This window comes from Mytilus galloprovincialis, chromosome 14 (genome assembly GCF_965363235.1).
Source record: "Mytilus galloprovincialis chromosome 14, xbMytGall1.hap1.1, whole genome shotgun sequence".
Lineage (NCBI taxonomy): Eukaryota > Metazoa > Mollusca > Bivalvia > Mytilida > Mytilidae > Mytilus > Mytilus galloprovincialis.
The window spans coordinates 43676887-43694613 of NC_134851.1; the positions used below are offsets into that span (position 1 = coordinate 43676887).

Below are 17727 nucleotides of genomic sequence, written 5' to 3' on the forward strand. Positions count from 1 at the left end.
GGTTTTATTAATTAAAAAGGGGTGATTTTCCAGTTTTCAGACATTTAAATTGTTATTTGTATGGAGAGTTGTCTCATTGGCACTCACACCACATCTTCCTATATCTATTAACACAAAAATGTTTTCAGCAGTTCTCATGAAACGTTGGTGTATTGTTTATATATATTGACTGAAGCTCCCTTTGTTGCTAATAAAAAAAAGTGACCTAAAAGAGTTTGAATATTCTGACTTTTTCTAAATGACCATTTAATGAGGTGTGTGAATTTTTCTTAATAAAACTATGAGGCAAAGTGGTATATAGGGTAGAAAAATCAAAAGCACCAATTATAAGCATGCAATTTATCAAGTACTTCGAACGAATTTTGACACTCTAAAAGCAATTTATTCCACTATTTTCAAAGGCCTTATTTAAAACAATTTTTTATCAGCTGAGGTTTTTGATTGTACCAAGTGTACTAGTAAGTAGAATACATAGTTTAGTAGGGAAACAATGGCTTGAAACGAAATAAATCTTTGTTTGTAATGAGTTATGTGCAGCTTCGAACCCAAGTTCATGGTTGGAACTTTCATTGTACAATGCATTTGGTTCTGCTTTGAAAAGAATCAACGAGCTGAGTCTATGTACCATATTATATAAAAGATTAAGTGGTTGTTAGGACCTAGTACTTAATTGAGATCCTTGTCAGATATTCCTGGCCATATGTTTTCCTTTTTGTCATATTAAGAATTGTTTTAATTTAATATGTTCGTACGGAAAACAAGGAACATTATTCTCATACAAAAAATTAAGATAATTCTAAATACACATTCATAAAAAAAATGGAATTTATTACAAAGGATAATCATAAGATATACTTGAATTGTCCTGGACCTCACTTCTGTGATGGGTATATGTTAATGGAATCCTTCTCTGAATACGGGACAAACATATTAGTAGTGGTAGACCCCAATGGCCAATGATCTTCAATTTATACCGAATATTGACTGTCAAAAAAAAATGCTAACATTCCAATTTTCAATAACAGTTAACAGCAAATACATTATCACAATAACAGATAACAAAAAAACCAAAAGCCCAATAACAGCTAACAAAGAATCAGACAATAACAGCTAACAGCAAATATATTTTCAAAATAACAGATAACAAAGAATTAAATTGCCCCATAACAGCATAACAGTTAAACCCCTTGCCCCCCTCTTAAAACAACAAAACAATTTATGTTTAATAGATTATATGTAGGCCTATGCGTTAACTGTATCTTTCCCAAACTTGAGACTACTATAACTGTTATGTAGTCTCAGCCCAAACTGATGTCTCTGTTAATACTTAAAATGGCATTACGGACGCTTCAATTTGACTGTCCGGGTTAAATTGGACGGTCCGAGTTAACTTATATTACTAGTCGGTCCGAGTTTTCATCGGACCGAGTTGTCCAACGTTCCAAAATACAAAGGGAAGTAACAAGAGGAAACTCAATTTTAGCGGGCATTTTGGTTGTTGTTGAAAAGTTGAACAAGAAGAAAGTGCATAAATCGCACAGGTATACGAAACTGTAATCTTATAAAAAGTTATACCAATACCTACTGGCAATCAATGTAAAATTAATGTCATTCTTCTGATAAAAAATATCAATAGGGTTGAAAGTGGTTTCATTGTAAATATAGCACGGAATTTGATGAGACTGTCAACAAAGTGAGAGGTGTAGCGCTTTAAAACCAGGTTTAATCCACCGTTTTCTACATTTACCAAGTTAGGAATATGACAGTTCTTGATCCCGAAATCCTGGGCTCAAAAACGTACCGAATTTAGAGAAATTTAAATCCCGAAATTTGAACAAAGAATTCCCAGATCCTGAAAGTGTCAATCCCCGGCTTAAAAACACCCTAACCCAGATTCCTGATAAAGCAGTCCTATTCCCCCTCATCAATCAATATATCTGCTATAGATATTAGACGGCAAGTTTTTTAGAAAAGCTATTACTCTTATACATGTACTTAAATTATAAATACATCATATGATGGGACCCATATGATGCACTGCCACTAGTCTGGTAAAAGTTATTAAATCATGCAACCTGAAAACTGACTGCAAGATTCAGGTTGAACCCGTTGTTAGTGTAGTGATAAGGTGGCCAGTTTAAGGTTTGAGCTATTTAATGCCTTTACAGACATACAATTTTAAAAAATCTGCATGATATCATTTTTATCTATTACAATTTAATTTACAGACAGATTCCAACATGTTTCAGAGCTAAATGAGGCTTCACAAGCCATGGAGATTTGAATTTATTTTATTGATTGAATTTTTGGTTTGAACACTACATGCTGTAAGTCAAAAAGTTTTCATCATGTTCATAGACATTCCAGTGTAACCCAAACTGTCTGAACGACAAAATGTCAGAACAGAAATTTCCAGTTTTTTTAGTTGAAAATATATAAGGTCAAATTTTTATTTTTTTTGGTCAGTTTGGCACAGACTGCATTCACAGTCCATCGTTAACATGCAAGAATACTTTTCAGTGATCATTAAGCAACCATTAAAATACATAGGTTTTCTCATTGTTGAAGGCTATATGCTTACCTATAGTTGTTAATTTCTGTGTCATTTGATCATGATCTCTGGTGAAGAGTTTTCTCATTGGCAATTATACTTCTTGTTTTTATATGTGTCAGTACTTGAAATCAATATTTTTTACATTACAGAATATGCAAAGTGTAGGCAGTATACATGAAGGTTTTGGAAGTCAACAGAATGATTATACCTCTCCAAAGAAGAAAAAGAAAGTTTGTGAAGTTGAGAAAGACAAGTTACCATGTAAGTTTTATCTCTAAATGGACCAAGAATCTGGCACTACACAGGCGTCAAAAGGCGTTATTTTGGAGTAAAGGGGGTGGTGTCAAAAGGCATCATTATAGAGGAAAGGGTTAAAGGATCTTCATTTATTTGAAATTGGATTATCTCAAATAAACACAAACTTTATTTGGACTTCAAAGAGATCATATGCAGATATATATCTATGAGACAGCAAACCAACCTTACAAAAAAGAAGATTATCACCAATTTAAATGTTCAAGGAATTGTAAACTTTCTATTGAAATGTACAAAGACTAATGCAAAACCTTAAAAATCAAATTTTCTTGAAAATGCTAGAAGGGGTTCAAATTAGCGTGGGTCCCAGGTCTGGGACTTGTTTTTTTCTACGAGAGGACTTTTAATTACAATGTATTAAATTACATTCTTTTTTTTATGCTTCATACACGTCAATTGAATTTCTTATAGAGGACCTTTCTCTTAAAATTTGAACTGGCCCTGAACCTTTCATTATTTATAGCAAATTTGAACCCCTTAGCTAGTTTTCCTCAATACACAAAAATTGGTATTCATGAAAATATATGAATCTACAGCATTTACTGTAACAAAACTTTATTGCAAAGAGCTTATCTAAGATCAATTTTGATAGAATGGTTTGAAATTATACAATTTGAAGCATGTTTCATTACTATAGAGGGTTTTATGTTATCTTAATATATGAGCTGCGTCGGATAGAAATCGACCTTATGCAAACGAAAATCTTTACCTCTGTTTACCTATTTTGGGTTGAAATAATTTCTACGGAAAGTCTGTAATTGTTCCAAAGGTAGGTTTTAATTAGAAGACAACCCTTCAAAACGGACCAAATGCATCTTTTATATCTTCATTGTTTGAAAAATGATCAAAGTCTTATACATGAACCTGTGTACATCCACTTTCTATCCGACGCAGCTCATATGTGAAAAGAATTATTCCTTAATATTTAAGATAAAAGATCGTTATAGACTATCGTTGACTATCTCAACGGGCATGAGCTGGTACGGCGAAAGGGAGAAAAACAATCAAGTTGAGATGACCAATGATAATCTGTTTATCGCTATATTACCTATGACGACATTGTTAATTTCATGACAAAGGGCACATGCTTCCTTAGTTTCTAGTGATAATTTTCATACCATTCAACTCCGCTGAGAAAGAAAATTATCAGTCAGCAAGATCAAAGGAAAATTTCGTAAAATAGCGATAAACGATTATACATAATGTTATACAAATTCTGTTTTTATACCTTGTCATTTTAGTTGAAGTACAAGAAGAGATAGAATGTCTGTATGAATTTCTACCAGAAGTTCAACAACATTTTGTAGTCACAAACAAAATAGGAGAAGGTACGTAGTCTTGAAAGAACATATGTGATGTTCTTTTACAATTTTTCCATAATTAAGAATTTTTGAGAGTGCTCACAGTTACTGAAAGCTAGTTAAAAGCCAAAAACAATAATAAAAAAAAATCATGAATCAGAGATTAAAATCAACTTAAAGATATACCAGGGAATTTAAATAGTATTTATAAAGGTCATGGACAGTCAAAGATGACATGACTTGTGCAATGATCAGGGGTCGAAATTAGCGCTCGTCCGGTGGTCCGGGACCAGTAGAAATTTGTCGATAAAAATCACTGATTGCGTCGCAATCTCCGTATGTTTACAAAACAATTTACCTGTGAAATCAATTACGCGGTACTGGGGGGTATTACAATTGATCAAGTTAATTAATATCTTGGGTGAGCGTCCTTCACAACAATATAAAATGTGGAAATTTTTTGAAGGAGTTAAACCGCCGGACAAAAAATGAAAATAAATGAAAATCAAAAGGAAGATCGAAATAAAGGATATGAAATTGACAAAAGGAAACGCAAATACCAAAATTCATGGGGAAAAGATAGGGAATGGTTGAATTATATAGTAGATCTGTACAACATGTGAAAAATTTGCAGTGACAGACCTAGATAGGAAATGTATTTTGGTAACTGAATTTTCAAATTTCAAATTGGATTCTGACGTGGAAGACAATGTTGATATTTTTTCTGTCCTTGATCCTGATTTTGATAAAGAAAATCATTGAGATTATCAAAGCCTGTATCAAAATCAGAATCAAGACTATCCCTTTGTTCCTGTCTAACTTCTGTAAACGAAAGCATCAAAATAAAATTAAAAATCTATCATTTATATTAGTGTTTGTCAAATGAATGTCATTTTTGCAGGACCAGTAGATTTGGAGCCGGACCAGTAGGGTTTCAGTCCACTTGTCCGTCTGGCCAGTACACAAAAAAGCTTAAATTCGACCCCTGACATTGATTCATACTTAAGTTATTTTATTTATACTCTTGTAGTTCAATTTTCTTGTCTGGCTTGAAGAGAATGTTTTTCAAAAATGGTTAGATCATCCAAGATTTTTCAATTATCTTTGATGAATGTATTATTGATTTTTTTAGGTACATTTAGTTCAGTATTTCTGGCCAAACTGAAACATTACCCAGATGTAGATCAGTTATTTGCTCTTAAACATATTATACCAACCAGTCATCCTAGCAGAATAGAAGGAGAACTACAATGTCTTCAGGAAATAGGGTAAGACTGAGGGGGTCTGCATGGAATAGGGTAAGACTGTGGGGGTCTGCATGGAATAGGGTAAGACTGCGGGAGGTCTACAGGAAATAGGGTAAGACTGAGGGAAGTCTACAGGAAATAAGGTAAGACTGAGAATGGTCTACAGGGAATAGGGTAAGACTATGGGAAGTCTACAGAAAATATTACCCAGACATTTAGATAAATCAAGTATACCCTATTGTTCATTTATTTATTGAAAATATCACAAATGCTGTTGATAGAAGGTAACCCTTTCCTCTGTTTCTAAACAATGACTATAACCAGGTCCAAATGACTTTAATGTAAGCAGCTACATGTATGAATCACTGTGCTGCCATAAAAGGCACCAACATGAAAAATATGTTAACAATTCTAATAAAAAAGACCAAGAGCTTGATTTCTGACAAATCATTGCTAAAAAAATGACAAAAAGCAAGCAGCAACATTAACTGAATTGCCTTATCCAGACTTTTGAGCTCTCTGACATTTGTATACAAAATCTAAAATATATAGTCGTGTTATAAGTTTTGTACTTACATCTTGAAATTTTTTGTGATCAACTGTGGGACAGGCTCTTTAATTTTTAGATTATTTTTTATTTTACTTTTACAGGGGATGTGATAATGTCATGGGTGTAGAGCTATGTATCAGACAGAGAGACCACGTTGTAATTGTAATGCCTTATTTTCCTCATGAAAAGTTTCAGGTATGATAAATTTTTTATAATTGTTTCGTTTTCTCACACTTCAAAACAAATAGTCCATTTCAAGGTCAATATGGTCATCTTATTATTAATTATTCTTTCCTTAGAAAATTCAAGTCATTTTGGATTTATATTGTATTTCTCTCCAATTTCTTCAGAAAAAAACCCAGCACATTAACAAATAATTGTGATGAAAATTTCCAGCATGTATTTTAAGGGCTGTTCCAGAAAATACTATGTCCCCCCCAGGGAAGGCAATTTTTTTTAATATTATGTGGGTGGTTGTATTTGAAATACCAAAATGCAAAGGGAGTGCTGTTCTAATTAAATTTTATTTCTGTGGGTGGTGGGGGTTAAAAAAAAGTGCCGTCCCTGGGGGGGGACATAGTATTTTCTGGAACAGCCCTAACCTAATTTTTTTGGAAATTTAACAGTTATTTTGCACCGTTGAAATAATCTGTGGGGAACCTTTGGTCAATACTTTACCTCCATTTCAAAATTAATTGATTTTTCTGTCAATAAACAAGTACTCTCCCTTGGTACAACATGCAATAGGCTGATGATGTCACTGTTGTTTGTGCCCCAGTTGCAGCAGATCTAGAGGGGCATTAAGTAATACCCTTGTCTGTCTGTCAGTATGACCATGATCCTCAAATTGGTTTCTGTTCTCTGACATTGGTTTGCATCAACCGAATGTTATGAAATTTATACACAATGCTTAGGCCAAATAAAAATATATGTGTGGTTCCAGTAACCCGACCGACCCTAGTTAAAACCCCCCGACCCTAGAACTTTTTTTTTCATTTCTGAAAAATTAATTTTCAAACGATCAAATTTTGAGGATTGTGAATTAAAATAATTAAATTCATAGATTTCTGTCATCTGAATTTCCATCACAAGTATCTGTTATGGCTAAAATGCAGCAATTCATAACAGAATGCAACAAAATTAATTAAAAATGTATCATGACTGTTTATTTTACAACCAAACACATGTAAAAATGGTGGATTTCCGGTTGGGGTGTGTATAATACCGGAAACAATTTCGGTAAACACACGATTTTTTTCCAGATTTTGACATTCAAAAATTAAAATTAAAAAAAAAAAAAAAATTGTAGACCTACCGACCCTATTTTTTAAAAGTATGTAACTGGAACCACACATATATTTTTATTTGGCCTAAGTATTACCCTTGTCTGTCTGTCAGTATGACCATGATCCTGAAATTAGTTTCTGTTCTCTAATATTAGTTTGCATCAACCGAATGTTATGAAATTTATACACAATGCTTATTTTCACCCAAAAAAAAGTTTGAATAAGGGTGTTGTGGCTTTTACTATCATACAGTTTTGCCCCTTTACAGTTTCTGTTCTCTTACTTAGGGTTACCTTAACGTAATGTTGAAAAGTATATACAAAACTTATTACCACAAAACTCAAACCAAGTTCGAATTTGATTGGCATCACCTTACAGTCCTGATAGTTATGTCCCTTCTTAATGTTAAAAGAGGGGGGTGGGGGGGTATCACCTGTGTCCCTTCGATATATGAACAGTGAACTTATGCTGTATGTTGACTTGTATATTGAAGTTTTAAAAGACTGAAAAAGTTTTAAAAACAAGTTTTGTATTTTTCTTTTTCAGGACTACATGTTGACTATGTCATTGTTAGAGGTCCAAGCCTATATGAAGAATTTATTGGTTTCATTGAGAAGAGTTCATCAATTTAACATCATACACAGAGATGTCAAACCCAGTAACTTCTTATACAATAGTTCAACTAAACAGTAAGACAAATTAAAATTCATCTGACATTAATTATAAGGTTTCTTTAGTTTCCTACATACACTGTTAAGTTATTATAGCATTTTTTTGTGAATCCAAGAAGATGTGAAGTATAGAGGACTTTCACATTCTTGCATTTTCATATGTCAAAATGTTATAACATCACAGGAATTAATGACCTAGTATTCTGCTTGCATAAGCCCTAAGAAAAAGTTGATAGTTCAATGGCATCATCTACACTGATTAAACTTTTTTGTTTTAGTTTTTTATTCTAAAATTTCTATATTTTCTACTAAAAATGTACATTTCTCTGTAAAAAATGAATTATTTCAATGTTACGCTTAAAATAAACAGTTTGCTTCTTAATTATTCCAATTCCTTTTAAAATTTAATGTACATGCCTCTTTTTTCCAGGTATGCCTTAGTTGATTTTGGTTTGGCTCATAAAGCACCTGCACCAAAAGAGAAAACTGGTACAGAAACCATATCGCCTCTCCTGCCATCCAAAACAGTAGAGTCACAAGAAAACCAGGTAATTAGGCAATACACCTATAAAATATATTTATACCTAAGAAAAATAACTTATTTGTATAAAAATTCTACCACTGCAATAAGTGTGATATGATATTAATCCACTGGAGATGGTTACATTTTCAAATTGAAATCGCAACGCTCACAGAGATTTTTAGATATTTAAAATTTAACTGCAGAGACAGAAAAATAAAAATATTGTATTGCACAAGATTTGTAGGTGGAATTTGTTTCTCTAATGATTTTTTGGACGATATGCAGACAGCCTTAATCCTTCTTTTTGAAAAACCTGCAAAAAGATTTTACGACATCATCAGACATGGTTGCCTTTTACATGACGTCACAATAGGAATTTTGAAAGGAAAACACGAAAAGGAGTAGGTTCAGTAAGACCCCTTTTTGGACCCAAAATATAGCAGTTTTACAAAATTGTGAAAATGTAATCTTTTAGCTATTTATTTGAAAGAAGAATTATTCTGCTACACAAATATGGGCTGTTTTTGACACAACAATGCACATATGTCGGGTACTAACATCAACAAGTCATGCTAAATTACAATTTTAGTATTTTAGTTAAATTTTAGATGGTTTCCAGCTGAAATGAAAGTGGCCGCATTCGTGTTCATTTATAATATTGAAATGTATATTGTATTTTATGATAATACATAACATATATAAAGGTTGAGGATGAACACATATGTCGGGTACTAACATCAACAAGTCATGCTAAATTACGTAAATCTTCACAATTTTAGTATTTTAGTTAAATTTTAGATGGTTTCCAGCTGAAATGAAAGTGGCCGCATTCGTGTTCATTTATAATATTGAAATGTATATTGTATTTTATGATAATACATAACATATATAAAGGTTCAGGCCTCTACATTAACATTTTTTCTAACTTGTCCCTTCGGACAAGTGGCAAGAAAATCAGCTTGTCCGAACTCTCAACTCACTTGTCCGAATTCATAATTGAAAATTCTAACATATTGATGATTTATGCAATAATAACACTTGGGCTTTGATTGTACCTAATAAAAGGAGCATTTTGTAATGTTATATGAATACCGCATCAAAATACATTTCATTATTTCAGAATGAAAGTTTTTTTGCAAGACTGTGTTCTCTGACTCAATGTCACTATCATTTGTCAATCATTAAATCATCATTTCTTCCCAAACCACTACGTTCCCCTATGGACCTATTCATTCTTTAGTAGCACGGGTATGGGTTAAAACAAGGATGTAAATACACCTGGCCACCTTGAACATGTATATGAGTAAACCTTTTTAATTTATTGATGATGTCAAAACAAGCTTTTACAATTTATTTTAATTTGTATATACATTGATATATGATCATGAAGTACATACACATTTCACTAAAAAATCTGCCTTTTAAGTTTTTTTTTTTTTTTCATCTTAAATTTTTATATCACATGTCATAGATCTTATCAAATAAAACCTCTTTTAATATATTGTTATGCATAAAAGCAAAATCAAATTAAACATACTTTAATTTAATATTTTAAAGTTTAGGTAAAACTCCATATGGAGGTGCTCCTAATTCAAGGAAGCTTATACTAAGAAGGTACATTAACATTGGTTTCTTTCCCCTTACTTATATCCCCCTGGTCAATGGCTGCCAGCATGTTCAATACTCCAAATCAGAGACATATTATACAAGTTTTATATGTCTCAGTGGCGGATCCAGGGGGGGGGTTCCGGGGGTGCGCACCCCCCCTTTATTTTTGCCGATCAATGCATTTGTATCGGGACATATGTTTTGCACCCCCTGCACCCCCCCCCCCCCCCCTTTGCCCTGGGTTAGCACCCCCCTTTCGAAAATTCCTGCATCCGCCCCTGTGTCTCTGGTTCAATCAACGAATAATTATTTCATTAAGTATGATCAATAAAATAATCATTCATATTTTTGGGAATGTATAAGTCTTGAATTTGATCTATTTTTATCCGACCTTGATTTTTTTAACTTGTCCCATCGGACAAGTAGTATGGTGAATCTACTTGCCCGACACCTGTGTGCACTTGTCCCGGACAATCGGACAAGCGTTAATGTCGAGCCCTGAGGTTGAGGATGAACACGGATGCAGCCACTTTCATTTTTGACAAAAACCAACTGAAAAGTGACGGTTTTTTGGCATATTTGATAGATTTTTCTTATTTAAGCTTGAATCGGAGCGTTTTTTAAGGAAATTATACGATATCTGAAGCTTCCAATATTTTTTTTTCCTGAACAAAATAAGATGTTCGATTGGCTTTGAAAAATGAAAATACCACATCACACATTTGGTGGGTTAAACAGAAATGCCCCAATACCAAATAATTCGAACCTAAAGGATATATCTATAATTACATGAAGAGGTATATAATCACATGAGTTATAGATAGAAATGCAAATATTCTAAATTTGTTTTCAAAGAGGATTTCACAGTTTCAGTAATATAAATATTTAAAAAAGTAAATTTGAAAATTACTGTATCAATTATTAATGTTAATCCTTCAGAACATGAAAAACATCCAGAGACTAGAAAATACCAGTCTTAAGCCACAGTTTGACAAACAGAGACACCCAGATCGTATGCTAATAAGAAAATCTAAATCCCCAAGAAGATTACTGTTAGCCAAGAGAGCATTGATGGTTAAAGAGAAAGAAATACTACGATCTAAGGGAGAGAACTCTAGGAGTCCTAGTATATCTACATGTCAGTGTTATGGTCAGCCTACTGTGTGTACGATCTGCACTTCCAGGTAAAATATTGTTTTCCATAGATGCATTGTAGGTTTTAACAACAAATTAAAATGTTAAACAAGGTACAAATTTTGTATAAGCTTGTATGGTAAAACCATAAAATCATATATCTACAAAAATACAATTTTTCATCAATTCACAAAAATTGTTTTATATGAAAATAAATGAATCCACAGTAAGTTAATTAAGGCATCCAAAATTTTTTGGGTAAAAAGATAAGATAATTAATTTGAGGGTACAGATTAACCAAAAACTGAAATAGTGAATGAAAAACATACAAATCTGTTTACCTACAATGCTGTGAGAAACTTATACTTCTTTTAACATTAAAATTTCAAAATTAGGGAAATTGGTATCAAACAGATGATAATGAATCAGTAGTATTTCAAAAACTATATCTACTAATGTAGATTCTTTATTATTTGGGGGATACCAATTTTCATTAATTTTGAGGGTACAGATTTACCGAAAACTGAAATAGTGAATGAAAAATCAAATTGCCATGGTTCCCATTAAAATAAATAAATCAACAGTATGTTGGTCACAATGCATTTTCAAGTTAAATACCAGCATAACCACATTTATCTGGGCAAACAAAACCCTTGAAAAACATTTCCACAAATCAAAAAAAAATTCAACCAAAATTCAGTTGGTTGAAACTGGTGCTCTCAAAAGTTTTGCAGTTTATGGTGCACTAGTCGCCCAACATGCTATGAACTTTTGAATATCCTCTCTACCTTTCCCTTGTGATATCCACAGTATATTTATTTCCTGTCTGATTTAAAGTGGCATTATGTTTTGATCTAGGTAGTATACCATAAAGATATAACATATTCATGTTCATTATGTTGTGAGTTTAAAAAAAATTGAATTCTGTGGATTCATTATTATTCATTGGATACTAATTTTCATGGATTTTGTGGATACAGGTGAACCACGAATTGAAATGTTCAACAAATAACATATTTTGTATAGGGTGTGTATACACTATACAGAGATTGGCAAAACAATGAAATCAAATATCCATGAATATGAATGTATTCAGCAATCCACGAAAATTGATACCCACGAAATAAATGAATCCACAGTTATTAAATTATTGTTTTTCTCCAGTTTTCACAGTTCACTGAACATAGATATATGATGGTAAGATTAACATATTCTTCTTTTATTTTTTTCCAGAAGTAACCAACAAGCACCCAGGGCTGGTACACCAGGGTTTAGAGCACCAGAAGTTCTTATTAAATGTCCTCACCAGACTACAGGTATAGTAATCATTTGCAGGGGAGGGAAGGGGGTATATTGGAATAACTCAGTCAATCTTTTGACCCTTTGACAGAAATATAAAAATTTCAAAATACTGGAACCCCACACTTTAATTTCATTGGATACATAACAATTAGACAAACACTAAGTTTGATCATTGAAAAGCTTAATATTTCCTTAACAATAGAACGGGATTATATTCAGATGATTTTTATACGACCGCAAAATTTGAAAAATTTTTCGTCGTATATTGCTATCACGTTGGCGTCGTCGTCGTCGGCGTCGTAGTCGTCCGAATACTTTTAGTTTTCGCACTCTAACTTTAGTAAAACTGAATAGAAATCTATGAAATTTTAACACAAGGTTTATGACCACAAAAGGAAGGTTGGGATTGATTTTGGGAGTTTTGGTCCCAACATTTTAGGAATTAGGGGCCAAAAAGGGCCCAAATAAGCATTTTCTTGGTTTTCGCACTATAACTTTAGTTTAAGTTAACAGAAATCTATGAAATTTTGACACAAAGTTTATGACCACAAAAGAAAGGTTGGGATCGATTTTGGGAGTTTTGGTTCCAACAGTTTAGGAATTAGGGGCCAAAAAAGGGCCCAAATAAGCATTATTCTTGGTTTTCGCACAATAACTTTAGTTTAAGTAAATAGAAATCAATGAAATTTAAACACAATGTTTATGACCACAAAAGGAAGGTTGGTATTGATTTTGGGAGTTGAGGTCCCAACAGTTTAGGAATTAGGGGCCAAAAAGGGACCCAAATAAGCATTTTTCTTGGTTTTCGCACCATAACTTAGTATAAGTAAATAGAAATGTATGAAATTTAAACACAAGGTTTATGACCATAAAAGGAAGGTTGGTATTGATTTTGGGAGTTTTGGTCCCAACAGTTTAGGAATAAAGGGCCCAAAGGGTCCAAAATTAAACTTTGTTTGATTTCATCAAAAATTGAATAATTGGGGTTCTTTGATATGCCGAATCTAACTGTGTATGTAGATTCTTAATTTTTGGTCCCATTTTCAAATTGGTCTACATTAAGGTCCAAAGGGTCCAAAATTAAACTTAGTTTGATTTTAACAAAAATTGAATCCTTGGTGTTCTTTGATATGCTGAATCTAAAAATGTACTTAGATTTTTGATTATTGGCCCAGTTTTCAAGTTGGTCCAAATCGGGGTCCAAAATTAAACTTTGTTTGATTTCATCAAAAATTGAATAATTGGGGTTCTTTGATATGCCAAATCTAACTGTGTATGTAGATTCTTAATTGTTGGTCCCGTTTTAAAATTGGTCTACATTAAAGTCCAAAGGGTCCAAAATTAAACTAAGTTTGATTTTAACAAAAATTGAATTCTTGGGCCTCTTTGATATGCTGAATCTAAACATGTACTTAGATTTTTGATTATGGGCCCAGTTTTCAAGTTGGTCCAAATCAGGATCCAAAATTATTATATTAAGTATTGTGCAATAGCAAGAAATTTTCAATTGCACAGTATTCAGCAATAGCAAGAAATCTTCAATTGCACAGTATTGTGCTATAGCAAGAAATCTTCAATTGCACAGTATTGTGCAATAGCAAATATTTTCAATTGCACAGTATTGCACAATAGCAAGAAATATCTAATTGCACAATATTGTGCAATAGCAAGAAATTCCAATTGGATTTCAATTGGAGTTATCTTTCTTTGTCCAGAATAGTAGTTGAATCAACTTAAATCATTGTTTTATACAATATACAATGTAAATTCACTTTTACTACCAACTGATAGATTAAAACAATCTTTACCATTCAGTAATAACAAGCACTTTTTTTACATTTTAATATTTTATGATGTATTTAAATGAGTAGTTATTGTTGCAAACTTCATTAGAAATTTGAATTGAGATCAGTTTTGAAATAAGGGAAAGGGGGATGTGAAAAAAAAATTGGGGGTCAATTTTTTTCATTTCAGATTTCATAAATAAAAAGAAAATTTCTTCAAACATTTTTTTGAGAGGATTAATATTCAACAGCATAGTGAATTGCTCAAAGGCAAATTTTTTTGTTTAAGTTCATTAGACCACATTCATTCTGTGTCAGAAACCTATGCTGTGTCAACTATTTAATCACAATCCAAAATTAGAGCTGAATCCAGCTTGAATGTTGTGTCCATACTTGCCCCAACCGTTCAGGGTTCAACCGTTCAGGGTTCAACCTCTGCGGTCGTATAATGCTGCGCCCTGCGAAGCAACTGGTTACAGAGTTAAATTCCTGTAGTGTTATGTACCACTTAAATATAATCCATACAAAGAAAGTGATCAGATGAAGGGTAGATAGGAATTAAATGAATGTAAAAGATCTACTGTAAATTCAGAAATTATTGTCAGGTTTTTATTTTATATGCGATACTAGACATGATAAAGGTCAAAATATAATACAAACATTAAAAAGCTGGAAAAAACAAAAGGTTGAGGAGTTGAACATGAAACTTGCAGGAATACATTGAATAGCATGGTAAAAAGAAGGCAGTACATGTTTAGTGTCTCATGATAGCATACTAGCCTGGAATTCATAGATATATGGTCAGCTGGTGTGATATTTCTATGTTTACTGAGTGGATGATATCATTTCTCAAGGTCCAATATAATTTCTTAATCTTTTTTTGCAGCTGTAGATACATGGTCTGCTGGTGTGATATGTCTGTGTTTACTAAGTGGACGATGTCCATTCTTCAGGGCCAATGATATAATTTCTATATCTTTTTTGTAGCTGTAGATATATGGTCTGCTGGTGTGATATTTCTGTGTTTACTAAGTGGACGATATCCATTCTTCAGGGCCAATGATGATATGACAGCTTTAGCACAAATAATCAGTATTTTTGGGAGTGAGGATGTGAAGAAATCTGCAGTCACTTATGGTAAAAACTTATATATTTAACTAAGTAAATTGATATTGATATATAGTGTCAGAATAAGAAAGATTACAATTATTCGTTTACATATTTTGAAACTTCTCGTCCGTCAACAATGCTCACCACATTTGATATAATTTTTAGAATTTGCTTGATAGCTTTTGATATAAGCTTGTTTGATGTCCATCTGTGTTACAAAATGTTTTTGTTTTTTTCCTAGACAGATCTTTACTGATTTAAACAGCTTTGGATATGATTTTCTTAGATGTCAGATAACCAGCTATAAATAGAACATAAATAAAAACAAGCTAGATTTCTTTATTACAATTAGGCAGACAAAGGTGAATTGTTTTTTTTAAGATATCTGATTTGGCACAGTTGATGATGGCTATATTCAAATAAATATTAGATAAAACTTTCATAATTTGTTTGAGAACAAAAATTTATGCTTTACATTTTCAAACAATTGGTGATCATTCTTTAAGAAAAAATTGGCTAGTGAAAAAATGAAATTTCAGTTAAATTCATGTATAAAATAACACCCTTGTTCAAATTAGTTTCTGTTTCTATTTACAGGTAAACAGTTATTGTGTAATCCTACAACACCAGCATTAGACCTAAAGACAATGTGTTACAAATTACGATCGGGAGCTCAGTCTAAACAAAGTAAGACAACTCCATGGACAAATGTATCAGATTCTGCCTTCGACTTGTTACGGAAACTACTTGATTTGAATCCTCATACAAGAATAAGTGCAGAGGAGGCATTGAAACATTCATTTTTCACGGAGAAATGGGACTGATCTGTTGTTTACTCGCTCAAATGTCAGAAGAGTTAACGTAAAGTTATAAATGTGCCAATACATCTATTTTATCATAATCATTACTTCTTGTGTCTTTTTCTTATCTTTGTCGTAAATATATTATTTTTGTATGCCTAAGTTTAACCAAAATATCTATATTGTAATGTTTGTACTGTCATTATTTTTGCATCGATTGTTTTAGTATTGCATACATGTCCTAATTTAACAATTGTAGTTTTGATAACAAACATGTGCACTTCATTTGATATAAATCTACCTTATGCAAGTGTTACTGTTCAAGTACAAGACTTGATTGATTTAGGAAATTTCTAAATACGAAATAAAAAATGACTTTAATCTGTGTTGTACGGTTCTTTTAAAAGCTCAATTTTTCAGTTACTGACTTTCATTTAGAGATGTTTTCAACTCGAATATGTTAACAGACATATTGATATTCTTTTGCAGAAGGACAATTTCCATCCTAGGTAGCTCATGTGTTTAATTTCTTGAATCTATCAAATGTCTGAATAAATTTCATTTAGGTATCACCACAAGCAACTAGAGTGGTACTTCTCTGTCCTTGCAATTTTAAAATTATTTTGAGGTAAAAAGATAAATTACACTTTTAGTGACCAACTTCTTATTATTAGTGTACAAGCAGAACTACATTTCATGACATTTTCACAATTTAGAATGTAAAACTTGTATAAATGTATGTAGTATGTGTCCTGTTTGTTTTTTCATATTATTTATTATTTTTTTATGAACAATTAAAGATCTTATTTTCTTGATTTGCTTTTTTATTCTAATGCTCCAATCGTGTAGATATATCTAAGGGCTATTCCAGAAAAAAATGTATGGGGGGGTTGGAAGGCAGTTTTTGTCAGCACCCGCCACCCAGACAATTGTAATTGAGAATTATAGTGCATTATAGTGTGAAAAGTTGCTCTGATACCCATCACCCATGTATTATTTTATAATGTGCCTTCCAACCCCCCCCCCCCCCCATACATTTTTTTCTGGAATAGCCCTAAGCGAAAATATTGTCTAATTAATCAATCAAAGGAGAAAGACTTAGAATATCAGACCCATTTTTAGGGGGTCGAGAAATATCCAGTTTATTTAGATGAAATCCCAATTAGTACAACGCAACTGAGTTTTGGAAAACTTGAAAAGTATTGAATTCTTCCATGGATTGTAAAAAATATGTATTATCATTGATATTTGGAAAACTTGAAAAGTATTGATTTCTTCCATGGATTGTAAAAATATGTATTATCATTGATATCTTTTTGACAAAGGTGGCCATATATTAAGCCCTCAGATAATTTGTACTTTGCTGAACATTTAAATAGACCTCATCACTGTTTGGGGATCTGCAACACTTGAACTATTGACGTCATAAAACAATAACTTTTCCTTTGTGGTGTCAGACAATTCTCTTGTGAGGTCAAAATTTTACGGGAACTTTTTGGTTGTCCAGTAATGGCAGACAAACAGCAATATGATGTTTTCCTT

General features: G+C 32.4%; 1 protein-coding gene across 1 annotated transcript; it reads left to right on the forward strand.

The window, feature by feature from the left end:
* The first annotated feature begins 1452 nt into the window (after positions 1 to 1452).
* LOC143058083 (cell division cycle 7-related protein kinase-like) lies at positions 1453 to 17000 on the forward strand. The gene is made up of 11 exons (XM_076231547.1): positions 1453 to 1541; positions 2704 to 2815; positions 4111 to 4197; positions 5303 to 5438; positions 6069 to 6162; positions 7800 to 7942; positions 8355 to 8472; positions 10995 to 11239; positions 12423 to 12505; positions 15263 to 15412; positions 15983 to 17000. The coding sequence occupies exons 2-11, from the start codon at positions 2707 to 2709 to the stop codon at positions 16207 to 16209; spliced, it is 1392 nt and encodes a 463-aa protein (XP_076087662.1). The 5' UTR covers positions 1453 to 1541; positions 2704 to 2706; the 3' UTR covers positions 16210 to 17000.
* The last annotated feature ends 727 nt before the right edge of the window (positions 17001 to 17727 follow it).

What these genes read in the sequence shown, in the direction of transcription:
- LOC143058083 (XM_076231547.1), top strand. Translation starts at nt 2,707, where the DNA reads ATGCAAAGTGTAGGCAGTATACATGAAGGTTTTGGAAGTCAACAGAAT. An exon ending in CAATGTCTTCAGGAAATAGG is followed by an intron (nt 5,439 to 6,068) that starts GTAAGACTGAGG and finishes TTACTTTTACAG; the next exon opens with GGGATGTGATAATGTCATGG. An exon ending in TTCCTCATGAAAAGTTTCAG is followed by an intron (nt 6,163 to 7,799) that starts GTATGATAAATT and finishes TTTCTTTTTCAG; the next exon opens with GACTACATGTTGACTATGTC.